Source organism: Podarcis filfolensis (assembly GCF_964270895.1).
Source record: "Podarcis filfolensis genome assembly, chromosome: 9".
Lineage (NCBI taxonomy): Eukaryota > Metazoa > Chordata > Lepidosauria > Squamata > Lacertidae > Podarcis > Podarcis filfolensis.
The window spans coordinates 61,331,515-61,352,456 of NC_139610.1; the positions used below are offsets into that span (position 1 = coordinate 61,331,515).

At 41.3% G+C, this 20,942-nt stretch overlaps 1 protein-coding gene and 1 long non-coding RNA gene across 9 annotated transcripts in view; one reads left to right on the forward strand and one right to left on the reverse strand.

Moving 5' to 3' along the window:
- The window catches only part of CCSER1 (coiled-coil serine rich protein 1), a 709,135-nt gene that overhangs the window by 523,174 nt on the left and 165,019 nt on the right, over nt 1-20,942 (reverse strand). For all 8 annotated transcript variants that reach the window (XR_014538426.1, XM_083571140.1, XM_083571139.1 and 5 more), the window contains exon 4: nt 13,401-13,494. Coding sequence is in view for 7 of the 8 variants with exons in the window: in XM_083571140.1 (XP_083427266.1) it covers nt 13,401-13,494 (94 nt within the window). In the remaining variant the exon portion in view is untranslated. The remainder of the gene's footprint in view (nt 1-13,400; nt 13,495-20,942) is intronic.
- On the forward strand, nt 308-9,049 carry LOC310742586. Its single transcript, XR_014538585.1, has 2 exons — nt 308-399; nt 8,010-9,049. It is a non-coding gene; the product is annotated as an uncharacterized lncRNA (long non-coding RNA).

The window sequence follows — 20,942 nt, forward strand, 5'->3', positions numbered from 1 at the left end:
TTCCACCATCAAACAGATGTTGTTTCCCTAGTACAGGAGGTCTTTTTTTGCCAGTTCAGTTTGTATGCACAGAATTACATCATCAACATGTAGTCTAAAAGTACAGCCAGTACTTATCACCAAACGGCTACTTACGAGGTTGAGGTTCCCAATGGAGAATAAAGAATCACGATCACATGGGAAACAGCAGGTTTTATTGGCCACATCCACAGCTGTAGAAGTGGGTGGTGGGAGACTTAGAACATGGAGAAAGGCCAATGACTTCTAGAATCTTACCAGAAAAACTGAATGGAATTCCATTCCAAGTAGGATCAATGGGCTTGAAGCAGCACACACATGAAGACAAGCCTGAAAATGCGCTGCTCTTAATATCAAATTACTCAAGTCGAGAAAAGCTAGGTGATGGGCTAGCAATAGTGGAGATGTCGTCTTATTCATCTCAAGTACTTGGTGTTATGTGTTATGTGGGAGGCTAGGAGCCCTGAAGGCCCAGAACTGGTTTCCTTATGTCTATGTCATCCACGTGGAGCTTCAGAAGAAGGAATGCAGGCAATTCAAAGTGGGAAGGTGTCTAACCAAAAAATTAGGTAATAGCAGACAACCAATTCTATGCTAGTGTCTGCTACAGTGCTTCTAGATCAGTTATGTGCTTGTGCACATATGCACTCTCAATGTGAGGAACTCCTCCCCGTTACCCCCTCCTCTCTTTTCCTTCACTGTCAGATTAGCTAACTAATCTGTTGCTGACTTTCCTTGCCTATCTATTCCAGGTATTTGCCAACCCTTGGATACAAGTGGATATTACACTTTGAGACTTAGAGTATAAGACAAGCAGTGAAGTCTCAAAAGCAGGAATCCCAGAAAATGAATTATTATTGTGTCTGGTCCATAACCCACCAGTATTACAGTCTATACCAAACCCTTTACAGTCAAAGCAAACATAATCCAAATATAAACTGCAATAGCTTGCAAGCATTATTATAGTTCTAATATAATATCAACCTACTAGGAGATGATATATAAGAAATGAACTGAATATTAGTGTTTGGGGTTTATATGTTCAATATCCCCTCTAAAATTACAAGGTACGCTCTTTTATGGATCTAAAATAATGCCATTTTTCTACATAAAAGCTGCATGTCTTTCTTTATTTCAACATAAATATAATTTCATTACATAGAATGCTCTTGTTACTGTTGAAAACATCTCCATGGGAAAAGTTCAAAATCTAGGCCATGCATATATGTACATACTACCTGTTTTTGATCTGGTAGACAATTTCCATCAGATGTCACCCAGTGTACTCCTACAAACCATAATTCCACTAGCTGTGACCCAGTGTACCCAGGCAAACCACTGGGGCTATCCTAGTATAAGCAAGAAGAAGAAGAAGAAGAAGAAGAGTTTGGATTTGATATCCAGCTTTATCACTACCTGAAGGAGTCTACCAAAGCGGCTAACATTCTTCTTTCCCTTCCTCCCCCACAACAAACACTATGTGAAGTGAGTGAGGCTGAGAGACTTCAGAGAAGTGTGACTAGCCCAAGGTCACCCAGCAGCTGCATGTGGAGGAGCGGAGACGCGAACCCAGTTCCCCAGATTACGAGACTACCGCTCTTAACCACTACACTGGCTTCCAAGAGCAGAGGAAACCACCCAGGGAGCAGATGATGTTTAGCTTGTTGGAACCGGCTAAGAGAATCTGCTTACCCCTGGTTCTTCCTCAAACAAATTGAGGACAGCCACCTTTCTAAGCTTTACCTTCATGCACAATCTGCACCTTGTATTTTCATCATTAAATTTAGGGATAGAAGTTCATGCATTTAAGTCTGACCCCGCACAAAAAAATCATTGAAGTATCATTAATCTAACATAAATATAAGTGGAAGAAACAATAACAAAATCATAACAAAAAATCATTTGTTATGATACAATAGGCAAAAAACTACCCATTGTATCATAACAAATCATACCTGTAGTCAGTGCTTTTTTTTAGGGGGTGCTCAAGGGTACGCAGTACTGGCACCTCTCTTTTTTGTTGTTAAAAGTGTGGCACTTATTGTAACAACTTCATGGTGAGTACTGGCACCTATTTTTCTAGGGAAAAAGTACTAGATGTTACCTCCAGCATGCTTCTGCGATTAATATTCTATTTACACAGACACCTCTGCACACATAGATTAGGTATATACACACAAGAGAGCCAGCTAGATGCAGAGTGTCAGTGGTATGACAACAGACTTAGGAACCAATCTATTGCAAATCAGTCAGCAATTGACCAAGCACCCAATCAACACCCAAGACTCGCCCTACAGGTTATATATGGGTAGGAAGAGATCTTACATGAAATTCACATCCTAGAAACTCCATTCACATATTAGAAACTCAACATTTCGAGGGTCAGGTGAGTCATCCTGGGATGTGAATGTCATGTAAAACCTCTTTCTACCCACATAAAGTTCCTGAGGCAGGGGGAGTCTTTTCCCTGGTCGATTGCTGGCTGCTTCACAACAGAATAGTTCCAGAGTCTCTTGTTTTACCAGTGACACTCTACATCTAGCTAGCTCCCATGTGTGTATATATAATCTATATCTATATAAGTGTGTGGACATCTGTGTAAGTAAAATATTAAATCTTTACTACTGAGACTCCCCCCCCCCCCCCAGCTTATTTCACTTTGACGGTGTTGGCGGTGTTCAGTTACGGCGCTTTAACATGTCTTTATACAGATTTCCATTATGTTCTTTTTAATGGAGACAAGAATATTTCCCTTTCTCTTCCCTGAAACAAACTCTGTACCATGTTGATATTTAATGAGCCATTGCCTAGTCTATGTGAAGCGGGTGGCTTGAATATATTTCTCCCCCTCAAATGTTTACTGGATGAGAATGAGTTGACTTTCGATGTAGAAAATTATTATTTGCCAGAAGTACTGCATTCATGGCTGAATATGTGGGTAGTTAAGGCAAAGACAGCAGGCATTCTACTGCCTATTAAATCAGGTTTCTTCTTTTGGAAAAGAAATGTTTTAGAAAAAAAACACCTGTCATTATAAGGCAAGGGAATGAAATTCATTCCTTCAAAAAAACTAATCCATAAGTTTGCACATTTCATCAGACTATAAGGATAGTATTTGACTAATTCATACTGTGAATATGAATATGTTGGATGCAACCCTAAGACTTCTGTCAGACACTTTGTGATTGTAGGAATAACTGCACAATGACACTATGATCTTGATAGCTAAGTGAGTTAATAAGTAACAAATGAGTAACTGCCATCTAAATAATTCAGCAAAACAGTTAATGGATCAAGCCTAATTAAGACCAATTATTTTAGACAGAACCTCTAAAATCTAAGACCACTAGACAGATTTATTTGTTTACTTCATTTATATGTGGTATAAATGTCTTATAAGGTTTGATGGTGCTGAATGCCCCTGGAAAGCTCACAAGTGGCTTGTGACAGTTACAGCCATCTCCTTTACCTGTTCTTGGTATCTAGTGATTACAGCTAAAAATAATTAAGGCTGCACTCCTACACACTTTCAGTGGAACTCACTTCTGTGAACACATGGATAAGATTGCTCTGAAAAAAGATCTATCATCTATGAATTTGTCTGCTCCAGGCTTCCTCAACCTCGGCCCTCCAGATGTTTTTGGCCTACAACTCCCATGATCCCTAGCTAGCAGGACCAGTGGTTAGGGATGCTGGGAATTGTAGTCTCAAAACATCTGGAGGGCTGAGGTTGAGGAAGCCTGGTCTACTCCCTAAAAAAAATATATATCAGCATTTTGTAATGAAGTGAGTTGTGCAAAAAGTACTTCCTAATATCAGTCATGAGCTTGAGCATTTTCAGCAGCCTTCTCGAACCTATGATCGGTAGATATTGTTGGACTACAATTCCCATCATCCCATCCAGCATGGTCAATGGGCAGACATGATAGTAACTGTAGCCCAATAACATCTGGGAAAGCCTATTCAGAGAAAAATAGTAATTTCTTTATTTTAATGCTGAATGTATGAGCACACGAAGCTGCTTTGTATCCAGACAGACCATGGCTTCTTACCCCAGGATTTTCTTACTAGAACTTGAAAGGAGGGGGGGGGACCCTTCTTCAGAATATGTAATATATATTGCAAGGTGTCTTCAGGATGAAACAGGAACATTAAGAATAATAATTCAGAATTAATCCATTATCACAAAATGTTTCCCCAAACACAGCAGAGTTTTGGATATTCCCAACCGAACAGAACAGTATAAAGCAGAAAGGGGATAACAGAATGTTTTGCCATAAATTAAGAATGACTGTGTTGGAAAGTAAAAAGCAAATTAATTCTAGCAACTATGAAGTTCATATTTTAACTTCTCTAGTTATACATACTATTGAGAACCGATAGCTGACTTTTTAGTACCAAATCAGCTTCTGGGCATTTCCATTTAGATGAGAAAGGCTGTCTTAGCTCTTTATAAATCCCCAAGCTGGGAAAGACACAAAGTGTATTAGCACCTGGTACGCTCTTAAAAGTTTATTGTCCAAAAAATTGAAAACTCTTTGCAATTGTTTTAAGCAAATGTGGTTGTATCTTAATTTGTCGTAATGAGGGAGACGCTCATTACAGTGTCTCTCTTCTCTGCCCCAGGGCACCTGTGAAGATTATATTTTTCATCTCAATGGGTCTTTGCTTTTGCTGAACTCCTTAAAATACCCAGGCATACTATACCTCCAGAAGGCTGCAAGAGCATTTGCTTGACTTAATTACTGCATTGCTTTTTAGTAATTGACAGGTGATAATACTGGTGTTAATCAAGATACTGCATCACAAAGTCAAATTATAATCGTAAAAGCCCATGAAACTTTTATATTGAGATGTGTATTTCATATCTAATTGCACCACAATAACCAGGGCAGATTATTTCCTCCTGCTGTATTGTTTTCTGACCTGTGATATGGCTATACTCCTTCTATCCATATAGCTTGCTTAAAGTACTTCTGTGTGAATAGTGGAATTATTATATCACTATTTCCTGCAAATGCTGCTCACTTAGAAGAGCATCCAGATGAATTATGCATGAAATTATTACTTTGGTCAATTTTGCTGGACCTTGTATCCTAGGGCTGCCATACATCTGGAATATCCAAAAGGAAAATGTCCGCTTTGTCCTGGATCTTAGCTCAACCTATTTGGGGGTGTCCTGGTTTTTACTTTTTGAAATATGGCAACCCTATAATTCAAAAAATGACTGGGAAAGTGATGTCATAGACTGAGGCTCATGTATCTAGTATTGGAATGCAACTAGACTCATCATCAGCCAAGTAACTGTCTCCATCTGGAATATCGCTGAAAACTGGTACTTAAAAATACTGTTTTAAACTATGAAAAGAAGCTACAATCACATCTACTCCTATGCCAAATCTTGTCAATAGCAGTTAGCTTTTATTTCTAGAATAGATCTTCCAGATTCAGAGGCAGTACAACCTTGATTACTAAAAATAGGTTAAATCTAAGTGGCCCTAACTAAATTTTCTTGCTTGTGTTGCATAGGTGATGTTCAAGACATGTTGGGATACAGAGCAGGGGTGTTGCTGAGCTACAACTCCTACTATTCTTGACCACTGGCCATACTGGCTGAGGCTGATGGGATCCATAGTCCAATGTCTAGATGGCCACCGGATACTCTCTAGCCCAAGGGTGGCTATTTTGGCTTGCCATGACAAATAGAAATGCTTGACATAAATGAGATCAATTCATTCAGGCATTACCTTATTTACAGTCCGCCCTTCACCATACGGTCCCAGAGCAGAAATATATTACATAAAAATCATTTTTTTAAAAAGCACTGCGAAATTTTGCAATAAAAAAACAGAACCTCAGGAAGATGTAAAATCAGGCAATAAAATTATCTGAGCAGCTCCATACGGCAAACCTTCCCAAAGTCCTGCCTAACAAGGTGTCTTAATGGTTCCCTACCACAGCATTAAAAGTCCATAATATACACAGGATGAGACGGTTAAATCAGCTATGATTAAATGGGCACAAGATATTGGTCATGACATTATGTTTGCTGACTGGGAACAGTTATGGACCACCGGTATAAAGTTTACGGCATGTAATGCCTTAAGAGAAAACATTACGAAAATGATCTATAGGTGGTACATGACTCCAGTCAAGCTTGCAAAAATTTACCACACGCCCAATAATAAATGCTGGAAATGTAAGGAAACTGAAGGTACCTTTTACCACCTTTGGTGGACGTGCCCAAGGATTAAGGTCTTCTGGGAAATGATTTATAATGAAATGAAGAAGGTGCTTAAATGCACATTTGTGAAGAAACCAGAGGCCTTTCTCCTGGGCATGGTGGGCCAATTGGTCTCAAAGAAAGATAGGACGTTTTTCATGTATGCTACAACAGCAGCAAGAGTACTTCTGGCAAAGTACTGGAAGACACAAGAACTACCCACACTGGAAGAATGGCAGACCAAGGTGATTGACTACATGGGACTGGCGGAGATGACTGGCAGAATCCGTGACCAAGGGAGAGAGACGGTGGAAGAAGATTGGAAGAAATTTAAAGTTTATCTTAAGAACTGTTGCAAAATTAATGAGTGTTAAAATGTTTTGGGTCAGGTAAAACAGAATTGCGGGGACAAACAATTGGATATGAGAAAAAGGATTTAAAGGGAAAAAAAGTGTTATAAGTTGACATTGGGGCTTGCTGGAAAACTTCAAAATAGGGATGCAGAAAAGGGAGGTATGAGGAAGTCGATGAAAGAAGGTTTAAGAAAAAATGTGAAGAAATTATACGTGTTTATATGTTTGTTTGTTTTTGTATTGTTTTGTATTGTCTATTATTATGTGTTAAAAAACCAATAAAAATTTTATATATAAAAAAAAGTCCATAATATACACTGCCAGCCAACCCTATTCATATTATTCCCCAAGCTGCACATGAGAGAGGGTTGTTTAGGCCAAGGGATAATGGGGCTTACCAAAGCCTCCTTCTGTCTATATGGTCCTGCCCCATAACCTATTAAATGCATTCCAAATTTGTCTTTTCTCACACTAGAGTTGAAATCTTGGGCAACTGTGTTCTTTCTACTCTACTCTCTCTCCACATTCCTAATCTGCTGTTTATTCAACAACATAACTCAATTGTCTTTTTAAGCAATCTATTAAGTTCTGGAATGTTTTCTTCTGGAGACACATTTCATAGTCAAAGCCACTGGGGTTCCGTTGCAGTTCAGTTGCGCTCTTCCTCACTAGAAACATTAACAAATACTGCCAGGTTTAATTTATAGATGCAGAAGGAACCTCTAAATCACTGCAGCATTCTCCACCCAGCCTTGTTCATCAGACTCAAAAATAATTTAGCAACTCCTTAATTAATTCCTAATTGACATCCTTGGGTCATTACGCCAACACTTTCATTTGGCTGTATACCAATAGACAGCGGCCTAGGGGATATTTGGCTTATAAGATTTCTCCCAGGATGTCCAATAAAACTTTTCCTTTCAAAAGTAAATTTTATTGCTATTGTTACTGCCAGTTATTAAACTGAGTAACATCCAAATCCTAAACAAATTTACTTTTTAAAATCCCCACTCGTCGAAAAAGGGGAATTAGGAGGGGGGCGGTTCATAACTGGACCTCCCACTGTTTCATTTTTAAATGCGGGATCAGATTATGTTTAACATAACACTGTAGCACAAAATCATCTCACTGTAGCCGCTATTTGTGCCACTGGGCTGAAACATATAGGTGTGCTCTCCCAAAGCAACTTACAAGCAACCCCACATAGATGCATTAAAACGGGGGGGGGGGGTTACATTTAAAATATCTCACCCACTTCTAATAGGCCAAAGATAGTTATTGCCTGGTGATTAATGTGGCTCTCTGAAGCAGTGCAAACTACAGTTGCAGTTTATAGGAGAGTTATTTTGCTGTTTAATCACTCAACTATTTATTATTTTTACATGTTCCCAACAACATCCGACTATTTCATACAGCGAAGCACAAGAAAGCTAAGTGGGAGCTGCAGACAGGCTCAGCTCTCTGATGAGTGCAGAGCCAGTTCAAAGTGGAGGGGACCCTCAGCAAAGTGTTCTCTGGCGAGACCCTCCTTCATCAGCTGGCAACTCCAACAGGCTTACCTGGAGATGGAAACAGCAGGTGCCAATAGCAGCCCTCCAATGTAGCCACCATTATAATTTCTCACAGTGACTCCAATGAAGAATCATTCTATGGCATTCTGGTAAATTTTAAGAAGGGATCCCAGACTTAGTTGCCCACTGAAAAAAATGTTGCTTTAAGGGTGGGTCCAGAGTAGATATTAGCAGTGGACCCTGCTGGAATACTGGGACCCAGCAGTTGCCTGATGATACACATTCTATGGCCTACAGGAAGAGAGCGAGCGGCATTGAAGAAAACAGCAACAGAGTCCAAAACCACTCAGTTTCCCTTATTGGTGGCAATGAAGATTAGGCCCAGTCTGGCCTCTTTACTTGTTCATCCACCTGCTCTTGCAGGAAATAAAGCAGCCACAGCTGAGGAGAATGATCAGCTGCCCCTGATAGTCATTGGCTCTCTCAAAAGGAAAGCTGGTCACAGTGAGGAGCTGTTGGGACCACTGAGAGCCCATCAAAACAAGAGCTGGTCCTCAACAGGAGCAGAATAATATGGTCCAAAGCAAGGTGGAAGGAACAGTTAATTGCAATGCAATTTTAGTGCTTCATAATGTCCTCAAAGCCACCAAGCAGGCCAGTTTAGGGCATCCTTTATTTGATGAATCTCTCAGTGATCTGTTAATAAGGAATTGCTGGAATTCGTTGGGCTGGACAACACAAACCTTTTTTAAAAACCAGCATTTCTGTCCTGCCATATGCCTAAAGGGGTGGGAGAAACCTATTATATGAACACCTGGCAGAAGAATAACCCAGAGACCTTAATTATTTCACTGGCATTTTACACTGCCAGCTCATTATACTGTGTTATTAAATGGACACAGTGGCACAACACTAAACTTTAAAGCAAGAAACCCCCAGATTCATTTAATGTTTATTTATTTATTTATTGTCATTTCTAAAATTGCCACAAAGAGTGCTGAAAAGTTTATATACAAGTTCCACAGGCAAAGCTGGCTGCAATTCCAGTGCTTGTGAGCATGCCCTGCAATTCTGTGTTCATGTACTTGGTAGCTACGGTAGTTGCACTGGGTTCAGTTGTGCTGCCCAAGACTAGAAAACATGCATTTAATCAATTAGACTGCATGCACAGCTTCATTTTATTCCCCCCTCCCTGTTATCCGATAGCATAAAGGTAGAGCTGGATCAGAAGATAATTGGGTTTATTTAGCTGGATACACAATCTAATCTACTGCACTATAAAAAGAATGATTCCCCTTTACTTAAAGCTTAATTTAACCCTTGGGCAATTCAGTAGAGATTTTTAGAGTCCCCCTGGGATTTTTAGAATCCCAGAAGCTTCCCTTTTGAACATATCCCTTTCATCTTAAGAGGTTCTGGCCAGGTTGAGCTACAGTGGGAAATAATTATTTTCTGCTATGAGAAGAGCTGTGGTGAGCCTCAGCTAGCAAACTATCCTTCCCCTCTCCCCCTTCCTCATGCCTTTTTGGAGATCAAAAGCTTTTGCTTTAATTTTGAACTAACCACCATTTTGGAAAACAAAACAATGAGCTGGGCAGATTTGTTCAACGACTTCTTTTTACTTTTTGTTAAGTGCATTAAGAGGCAATATCTACCGTGATCATGCCTCACGTAGATCTGTTTCAGGAGTGAGGAATCCATGGCTCTCCAAGTAACTCCAGGTCCCATCAGCCCCATCTAGCATGGCCAATAGTCAAGGATGATGGGAGGTCTAGTCCAACAATACCTGAGGCCACATATTCCAGAACCCTAGTCTTTTATTCTTTTTTTATCCCTACCTTTCCTGGCACATAGTACAAACTAGGTTGGACCTGAACTGCAGCTAACTTTATTTTACTTTAATCCATATTAGGAGAACCCAGAGCTTTTTGCTTTGAAACTTGAGGGCATAGTAATTGAGTTCTTTTATTTTTATTCAAAATTATAACAAGACATATTATCCAAAAGCATATCATCCCTGTCCCCCCCCCCACATTTTTCCTCCCTCCCCCCTCCCACACAAAACCCACCCAGCCCCACCCCACCCCCCGACTTCCCTCAGTTCCAGTCTTTGGTTTCTCTAAGAATGCTGTTTTCTGCATGTTACAAAGTTGTATAGATCCTCAAACTATTTAGCTGATTATTATCAATAAAAGGTTTGTGAATGTTTATTCAAAACCTGCCAAGGAGTCCAGTTCGCTTTGTTGCGTCCTCAGATACTTTGTAAAGGGTTCCCATTAATCCTTAAAGTCACAGTTATCCTTGTCTTGTAGCTTACATGTCAGTTTTGCCAGTTCTGCATAGTCCATCAATTTTTCTTGCCATGATTCTTTAGTTGGGGTTTTTTCAGTCTTCCATCCTTGTGCTACCAGAACCCTCGCTGCCGTTGTAGCATACATGAAGATGTTTTTCAACTTTTTTGGCAGGTCTTTCCCTACAATCCCCAACAAAAATGCCTTGGGTGGCATAGTAATTGAGTTCTGGCCATGTACAATTGATATCCACCCTTACACACTTCTTTGAATGGTCCCTTCCTTTCATCACTGAGCTATGAGCTCTTCATTTACATAGGCACAGTTCAGAAATCAATGTTTTGCATTATACAAGACACATTTAAATAGGAAGGGGGGACTAGAAGAAACAAGGTTAAACTAATGCTAGGCTTCTTTGCACAAGCACTTGATGGGTTTCCATCCCATAAAAACAGTAACCTGCTGTACGAAGCTGTCACGACAATTCCTTTCGTGCATTTGAAACATGTAAGCTTCTAATTTATGTGGTGTAATAAACAGGCACTCCCTAAGGCAGATAATGTCTGTTATATTGGCTCAATTTTAAGCATTTCAGTATTGACAGAATGTGAGAAGCACCAAAGGATTCCAAGTAAATATTTAGCACTTCTACACAGCAGCATTTACCCCCATGCCACATACAGAGAACTTTGCAAAGAATAGACTGTTAATTTTCCACAGTAGTCCTGCAAGGTAAAGGACCCCTGACTGGACCCCTGACCATTAGGTCCAGTCGTGGCTGACTCTGGGGTTGCGGCGCTCATCTCGCTTTATTGGCCAAGGGAGCCGGCGTACAGCTTCCAGGTCATGTGGCCAGCATGACTAAGCCGCTTCTGGCGAACCAGAGCAGCGCACGGAAACACCGTTTACCTTCCCGCCGGTGCGGTACCTATTTATCTACTTCCACTTTGACGTGCTTTCGAACTGCTGGGTTGGCAGGAGCTGGGACAGAGCAATGGGAGCTCACCCGCCGACTTTCTGATCAGCAAGTCCTAGGCTCTGTGGTTTAACCCACAGCGCCACCCGCATAGGTGACCATAAAATGCAGGCTATTCATTTAAAAGTTGTTGGGCGAGGTTAGGACAAGACCAGCCTATCATTGAAGAAAAACCCTCACCTCCCAACAAATCAATGCCCTGTTTGCAGGAAATCTCAAAAGTAACCTGTGCCAAGAGAAGCTTTACAACCACAGGAGGCAGAGCTGGGGGAAAAGATATGTTGCTGCCCCAGCAGATGGCATGCCCCACCCCCAAAGTTTTAAATTAATTCCCTCTCGAAATATCCCTATTACTGGAGGTGGAGGGAGTCCCAAAGTCTCCACCCAGTCAAAATGCAAGCCAAATGTTTTTGCTGTTGTTTGAGCTGAAAGTTTCAGTGAGGTGTAAAGCAAGAGAGATAGCTATTTAAGTTTAATACATAAGGAATTCTTCTTTTTGACATTTATATCTTTACTGTGCACTTCAAAAGTTAGGGTGCTTCCAGATTGTCACTAGTTTCAGGTGGGCATCAATCACATACGGGCAAATTCAGGTTGCACAAATAAAGTTAATTGGGTGGTTTTGTACAATGCACTTTGCCAAAAGATCACCCTATTTGCAATAAGGAAAGTGATGGGGAAACACAACATCAAGGGGGCCTACCTGGAGTCAAGTTTAACCTTTCGGCACTGAGTTAAAACCTTGTTATTTTCCTAGACCTTGTCGAGTCTGTGCCATGCTTTTCTTTGTGTTCTGTGCAGCCTAGTTGTGCTTTATGTTGTTTTTATGGTGTGTGCCTGCGTCTAAAAACCACCCTGGGGTATTCAATCTCAAAAATAAATAAATGTGGAAGCAGGTGGTCCTGTAGAGACATGGAATGCAAGCTGCATTGCTACTCTGGTTCTGCCTCTGCTGAAGTAGATCCCTCTGCTGCATCTCTGTGACAGGTGTGTGATTGGAGCATTCAATCACTTATGGTGCTGAGATGAAGAACAATTATCTGCTATCAGAAGAGGCTCCATGTATTATCGCTGTACAACTGCTTCCAGACAAAAAGGATGCTAAGAGAGTTGCACAGAATTAATGGGTAGGGTTGTGTTTGCCGTTCTCCCTCTTACGGGCTCAAAGGAATGTTACCTTTTCCCGGACATGTTTATGTGACCCTGGGTGTAATATAGTTATAACCCATTGAAGAAATAAAACAGAGGCAAACTGTATGGTTGTGCATGCCCAGCAAACACCACCTGAGGCAATTTTGCTGAGGATTTGACGGGTAGCTGGTGGCTCTACATTAACCAGTCCACTGGGAAGAGATTAGACACAACTAATATTTCTATCGGAGATTATTGCTCAATGCAACATTCAAATAAGAATAGATGCTTCCTGGCATGCTTGGGTGTGAATGTTATTTTGGGAGCTGGAGATGGCCAAAGCAACACACAGCAGGTAAAATTTAACGAATGTTACAAAACAAGAATTAAATGGGAGACAGAAATTCAAATATTACGACCCCAATTAAAAAACATTAGTGGAAAAGCTAGAAAAAAGTTTTAGCAACATAACAATGTTGACCAAAAAAGAAGATGGTTTTTCAAGGTCTGACCTTTAGACATTGGGCATTAAAAGCATATGGAATACTAATGTGTCTCCAATTACCAAGCAATTGGGTTTCTTCTGCAAGGTAAGTAAGTCCACCATTTGAAAACTGGCCTATGGAAGTGATCCATAGAAAAACAGCTTAATCTCCAGTAATAGCATCATTATGAATAGGGTTAAGCAAGAAATTAGCATCTCAAGTGAAGAGAATGATATCCTGTATAGCAACTGCTAGAGGTTATTCAGACCATAAAATGGCTAAATATATAATCCACTCTCCCTTCTTAAAAAAAAAATGTATTTTACTACTCACTTCCTAAAAAGTGCACTCAGCAAAATCTCATTCAAAAGAAATAGACAAGTTGTAAATGTGGTCCATCAGCCTGGCTTACCAGAACGCCTGTGATGCTGTTCTTCCAGGAATTCCAAGTCGAGCATGAGGTCATCCTCATCCAGGTCACAGGATCCCAAGTTATTCAAAACATCCTGTAGTATGCCAACAAAATAACAGTTTAGGAAGGTGACTGAATGTGTGGATGGGATTTTCTGAAAATCTCAGTGATAAGCTTATCCTCATCTAATTTTATCTAATTGCCATCTTGCTTCCTGATCTCAATAAGAAGTTGTGAACAATAATAGCATATTATATACATTATTATTCTACACATTGTTACTTGCATGTTATACACATATGAACTCCAAGTTTCCTGAAGTTAACCAGACAACAATGCATATAACTGCATAAAAATACTTAGGTATTAATACTTATACAATTAAGCTACAAAAATATAGTGCTACATGGGCTTCACTCTTTTATATGTATTATATGTATAATATATGCACATTTTTGCATATAATTTGTTGATTTTTTAAAAAAAGAAAACATGCATGAGCATAAAAGGTGCCTGGCCCAGAATAGTTTGATGCAGGCAAAGTTTGATCAGGTCAGAACCATCAAACCGAGCACCTTGGTTTACTGAGGAGCTCCAGAAAATGAAGCGGGATCTCAGACGGCTAGAGCGAGTATGGCAACGGACTCGTGACGGAGCCTCAAGAACATCTTATAGGACGCTTATGAAAGCCTATGAGATGGCTATAAAAGCTGCTAAGAAATCTTACTTTGCAGCTTCCATTGCATCCGCTAGCTCTCACCCGGCACAAATTTAGAATAATTAGGTCAATAACGTCCTTAGGAGGACAACCAAATTTAAGCACAAATTCGACCCACAGCTGTGAGGCATTCGCGAGCTTTTTCGCGGAGAAAGTCCTGTTGCTCCGCCGTGACCTCCCTGCCAATTTAGATACAGTGACTGAACTGGAGGCCCCTCGACTGACTTCAGGTCCAGTGTTGGACCATTTCGATCGGATACTCCCTACTGATGTGGATAGATTCCTCCAAGGTGGTAGACCCACCACCTGCCTCCTTGATCCGTGCCCATCTTGGCTGATTAGGGAGTGTCCAGATGTTGCGCGGACCGCCCTGGTTGAAATTATCAATTTGTCCCTTGACACGGGGACATTCCCAGGGGAACTGAAGGAAGCAGTGGTGTGTCCACTCTTAAAGAAAACTTCATTAGATCCCTTAGTCCTATCCAATTACCGCCCAGTTTCAAATCTTCCATACCTGGGTAAGGTAATTGAGAGAGTGGTTGCTGAACAGCTTGGTAGGTTTCTGGAGGAAACATCGGCATTAGATCCATTTCAGTCCGGTTTCCGTCCTGGTTTTGGGACGGAGACGGCTCTGGTTGCTCTAACAGATGATCTCCGTAGACAACTGGATTGAGGCGGGTCAGGACTGCTGATCCTTTTAGATTTGTCAGCAGCCTTTGACATGGTCAATCATGATCTTCTGGACCACCGCCTCGCAGACGTGGGGATACAGGGCATAGCCCGTAACTGGCTGTGCTCTTTTATCTCTGGTCGGGGACAGAGGGTGGCACTAGGGAGGGAAATGTTGTCGCGCCACTCCTTGGTGTGTGGAGTGCCGCAGGGCGCAATTCTCTCCCCGATGCTTTTTAACATCTTTATGCGCCCCCTTGGCCAGATTATCCGGAGCTTTGGGCTGGGCTGTCACCAATATGCTGATGACACTCAGCTCTATCTGCTGATAGATGGCCACACCAACTCGGCCCCGAACACACTGACCAGATGCTTGGAAGCTGTGGCTGGATGGTTTCGTGGGAGCCGATTGAAACTAAATCCTTCGAAGACAGAGGTCCTATGGCTAGGTCGGGATGGCATGGGGATGAGGGACCAACTCCCTTCTCTTGCGGGGGCCCAATTAGTGCCATTGCCTTCCGTTAAGAGTTTGGGTGTAATCCTTGACGCCTCCCTTTCCATGGAGGCGCAAGTTACAGCAACAGCCAAGGCGACATTTTTCCACCTTCGCCGCATCAAGCAGTTGGTCCCTTACCTTTCCCGCCCCGACCTGGCCACAGTGATCCATGCGATGGTCATCTCCAGGCTTGACTACTGTAATTCGCTCTACGCGGGGCTGCCCTTGAAGCTGTCCCAGAAACTCCAGCGGGTGCAGAATGCTGCAGCGAGGCTCCTCATAGGGTCTCTGCCATGGGAGCATATTCACCCAGTGCTTTTCAAGCTGCACTGGCTCCCGGTGGAGTACAGGGTCAGATTTAAGGTGCTGCTTTTGACCTTTAAAGCCCTTCACGGCCTAGGACCCTCGTACCTACGGGACTGCCTCTCCTGGTATGCCCCACGGAGAGCCTCAAGGTCTATAAATAACAACACCCTAGTGGTCCCAGGCCCTAAGGAAGTTAGATTGGCCTCAACCAGAGCCAGGGCCTTTTCAACTCTGGCTCCGGCCTGGTGGAACGCTCTGCCTCATGAGACTAGGGCCCTGCAGGATCTGATTTCTTTCCGCAGGGCCTGTAAGACAGAGTTGTTCTGCCTGGCCTTTGGCTTGGAGCCAATTTGATTCCCTCCCTCTCTTTCTTTTTTCTTTTCCTTCTCCTCCTGCGATGAGGCTACATTTTAATATTTTAATGTTCCATTATTTTAATGTTGTGTTTTATTTTTGTTTTTAAGTTGTAATCATTCATCTTGTTTTTATTATTGCTTGTAAGCCACTCTGAGCCCGGCCTTGGCTGGGGAGGGCGGGGTATAAATAAAATATTATTATTATTATTATTATTATTATTATTATTATTATTATTAAATCTATTTAGAACAGATTCCATCTCTATCCCTAACCGATTATGAAGAAAGCAACAACTTTGCAGTGGTTTATTAAAATGATAAAACATTGTGTATATGCAATCTTTGTGTGCCATTGGTTTTCTGTCTTAAAACTTAAAAACTGAAAAATTATCTATATTTTAACATGATAAAAAATAATACCAATTAATAACAATAATTTCATACTTTCAAAAAGTTAAAATAACAATAAACTTAAAACGGATTAAAACACGAATACTTAAAAGGTTTTTTTTAAAAAAAATAGTGAACTGTTTAGAAATGTTTTTTCAATAAAAAGATACATCTATGGTGAATAAGGAGAGTATGATTAAGCACCAATCTGAAACAGATAGCATTAACATGGTGTTTTCAGCGTAGCCCCTTCAATATCCATAAACTGCAATCTGAACCTGTGTATGAACCAGGCAACTTATAAAAGTGTTTAGATGCATTGATAGGGAGGCTAAAAATAATGATGTCAGAAAAATCTTACTAGATCAGGCAAAGGGTCTGTCTAATTTTGCATTATTTCTTCAGTGGGAGCTAGCACAGTGATACCAGGAAACATCTTGGATGAATTCACATTCAGGTGCTGAGAAGCATGACTCAGTAGCCTGATCACATTGCGCTTGGAAAGGGCACTGCAGGCTATGGGTTCCAATCCAGAATTCTGTCACACTTTGTGGGACATGGAGTAATGCTTCTTTTGCATTTCTGCTTCTTTATACCTATATCCTACCCAATGCCATTTCTGCTACATGAGGGGCATGCAGCAAAGCACTCGCCACAAATCTCTGCAGCCAGTCTACTATACTGGAGCACAGGCCTTCTAACCAAAACTAATGCCTGCCTCAGACAAGGGAACCATGTCTGGGCAAAAGAGGACCTACATTGTGAGCGGATTGAGGGGTAGCTAATAAAAAGCCCCCTTTGGCCGTAAAAAAAGCATGCCAGCACATTATTCAACCTTCTCTGTGCAGTTTCTCCGGGGGGGGGGGAGGCTTGCACCCCTTTATCAGCACCTCTGCGGCCACATTGACCACCCAAGACCATGGTTGGCAAAATTTCCGTCCGGCTATTGAGGTCTGCCTTCTCGACCCTCTCAATGCTGCCCCCTTCATTCATCACAGTTAATAAAATAATTTGTTCTGAACTCCAAAAACTTTTACAACTGCTTTATTTAAAAGACAACAACAACAACAACACACACACACACACACACACACACACACTATTGCTGTCAAGCACATCCAGAGAGAATTACAAGACAATTTCTATTTCCCTTCTTTTTAAAAAAAGCACATATGGAAGAAGCCCATACAATGCCTTAATTCAAAGTATTCCCATTAAAATGCTTTGTTAGTTAAGGAGGAAGAAAAGGAAACAAAATTTCTCTGTGTTCCAAAGATAGGCTGACAGATGAATGCTGACATGTCCTTTCTTTTATTTTCTTTTTCTTTTTTCCCCCTTGGAAGACTTAATCACTGCTTGCAGACAAACGCTTCAGCAAAAGCTTTAATAAAACTCTCCATTGACTTTGGAATAGCCCCTTAGAAACTTTTAAAAACACAGCTTTCTTCCTCCCAGTGTCTTCCTTTGGCACATAAAACTGCATTTAACCCCTGTGGTGCAGGAGAATGAAACCAAAGTCTGCTTTGCCCCTTCTTGCCCCTTCTTCTCAACAACTTATCTTGGGACAGTTCCCTTTCACTAAAGTGTGATCTTCAAACAAAAACAATTGTCAAGCAAAGAATGTGTATACAAAGAATGAGTGTGTGTATTGCAGTTCATTGTTGCAGAAAGGAAGGCTTCCATTCATTTCTGCCTCAAAGTGCTACACCTACAGAGTGCAAGGGAGTTGGAAAAAATGCTTGGTAATTGTCCAATTCTGATGTGAAATTCCCCAAGGGTTCTGCAATGATTAGACACATTTTTAACTCTCCGGGTTCCTGTTCAATGTTCCAGCTAGTCAGCCATGCCCTTCTTGAATCATAGAATCATGGAGTTGGAAGGGACCCTGACCATCATCTAGTCCAACCCCCTGCAATGCAGGAATATGCAGCTATCCCTTACAGGGATCGAACCTGCAACCTTTGCGTTATCAGCGCCACAATCTAACCAACTGAGCTATCCAGCTTTAAGAAAATCCACCACTGGTTCAGGAAGGGCTGTGGCTCAGTGGTAGAGCACATGCTCTGCGTTCAAAAGGTCCCTGATTTAGTCCCTCATATCACCATGTAGGGCTGGGAGAGACCCCTGCATGAAGCTCAGGTGCAGACAATACCGAGCTAGATGGACCAGTGGCCTGACTCTGACTCGTATAAGGCAGCTTCCTATAGTCTCCTTAGTGCCCCATCACCTCCTGGCTTGCAGATGTGGCTGCAGGTCCAAAAAGGTTAGCTAACGCATGTTAGAATAGAACATGATGTCAGAAACAAGACCAGAATTCTTGCCCAAGCTAAGTGGAAGGGGGTGGAAACAGAGGCTGAAAGAGATCTGAATGTGAGTACCTTTCAGCACATCATTGCTTTCAATGGGATACACATCCTAACAAAGATTCCAATATGAATCCCCATCCACAAGTAGCACAACCAGGGCTAAACAATGGTATGAGCAAGGCTTAATACAACATAAGCAAGCAAAGCACTTTTTGAAGCCAGGACTATCGTTTTGCAGGATAGTGTATGTGCATGAGCTTTGCTCTTCTCTTTACTATGCATGTGCCCAAATATCAAGGTACAACAGCTAAATGAAAAGGAAACAAGCAATACTTTGCATGCCATACACACATGTACATGGGGCCCTTTGGTCACTACAGAGTCACTATAGGATGGCTTATTTGGCTGTCATGAGGCTCTATCACCAGAGGTGTCTTCAGGAAGAATAGTCTACTCAGAGTGAAAGAGAAGACTTGGACCCAGCAGATGATCAGAGAGAGGAGGAGCTGGGAGTGATGAGTGATGAGGTCTTTCAATATCCTCTAAAACAGCAGATTCAACTTTTTCAGGGCTGGGAACCACCTTTAACCCAAGCATGCATTTAGAACTCATTCCTTATCTGTTGACCATACATTTGTATTGTGGTAGTGCTGCTGTAGCAACCCATCTGATAGTTGTCCCAGGACACACCAACTGAACACAAATATCCAATGCTGTTAATTTTGCACTGAGTACCTAATGCCCACCTCACTTGCTCCATATTAATAGTCCCTGCTTACTAGGGGCTGGTCATGGACACTGACAGTGCTGTGCAATAGCTAGATACGTTGGAGACTGAAGTTGCTGTTTCTATAAATAAACAGTACATGCCGCAGCATGGAGCCACGTTTATTTAACTTACATGCTGTAGGTCTTCCAACAACATTGTTTACAGATTTTGATCCAGATCTTGTTCATTTGTTCAGTGATTGATATGGTCTCAAACCTATTCTGCCATTTTTGTCAGCTGCTTCTTGTTTACTATTGTCAGCAGACAAAATATTTCTTGTCCCTTCCTATGATTCAATGTTCCCTTATTCAAATGATGCAAATTACCATCCAATTACAGCAATATTGTTACAAAGTCTTGACTAATGCTTGTGACATTCTGTGCTCTGATTGCAAACATTATAATGAATCTACATCCCATTAATACTAGATGTTTATTAACAAGTTATTCAGCTTTTAACTGGATCCTTGTTTGGCAGTAAATTTTGGCTATATTCATATTCAAATTTGCTATCCTTAAGGATAAATAATCTGTATCATTATATCATAATTCTTCTCAAACTTGAGCTTCCTTTTAAAACCACAGGCAAGGAGATTTCAGTTTATGTTCATCTTAATGCCACATTGAGGACTTTGGTAAAAGTCTGTGGAGAGATCAATATATTTATATGTTTGTTTAAAATGTCGTCTTTCTGCCTGGCAATAGGCGTCCAGAGAGGCTTACGATCAGAAAAATTAAAACAAAAACACTGTAAAATCTTAAAAGGCAAGCCACAAGATCGGAACTATGACAGGTATTAGACCAATGTTTCTTCTATCAATATCAACAAGATTAGCAGCAAGGAGAAAAAAATAGTGCATTGTGACGCATTTCCCCTTAAGGCTTTCCCCAAACTGAATGTCTTTACAGGTACTTGCTTATGAAAGGAGAAAAGATGTCATTCAGATCAGACCTCCTGGAGAAAGAAGTTCCAGACACAGTAACACCAATGAGAAGCTGTACAAACCTCTACTCTCAAGATGTGGGGGTACCTGGAACAGGACTTCCGATGACAACATGGGCAATGGCAAGTTTGAATGGAAACAGGCAGTTTTTCAGAGATGGCCTGATCCCAAACAGTTTAGGGCAGGGATGGGGGAATTCCTGGTCCTCTAAGTGTTGTGAGGGATGATGAAAACTGTATTCTAACAAAGGCTCTCAGTGACAAAAGTAGCATTTTGAATTGGGCCTGGAACCCAGCAGGTGAAGAACAGTTTCAAGTTAAGAACGGACTTCCAGAACGAATTACGTTCTTAACCCAAGGTACCACTGTATATGTCATGATCTTGCACAATGGGAAATTCACAGAGCCTGTCATGCTCTCTCTAACTCCATCTAGCCTTTCACCAGAGAGCAGTGACACACAGTGCTATATGTTTCAAGAAGAAGAAGATGAAGAAGATTGCAGAATTTAAAGAGAAAACAGATATACCTTCCCTTCAACTATTTTACCTACAGGCCAAGCCCATGAGAACAAACACATGACTTACAAT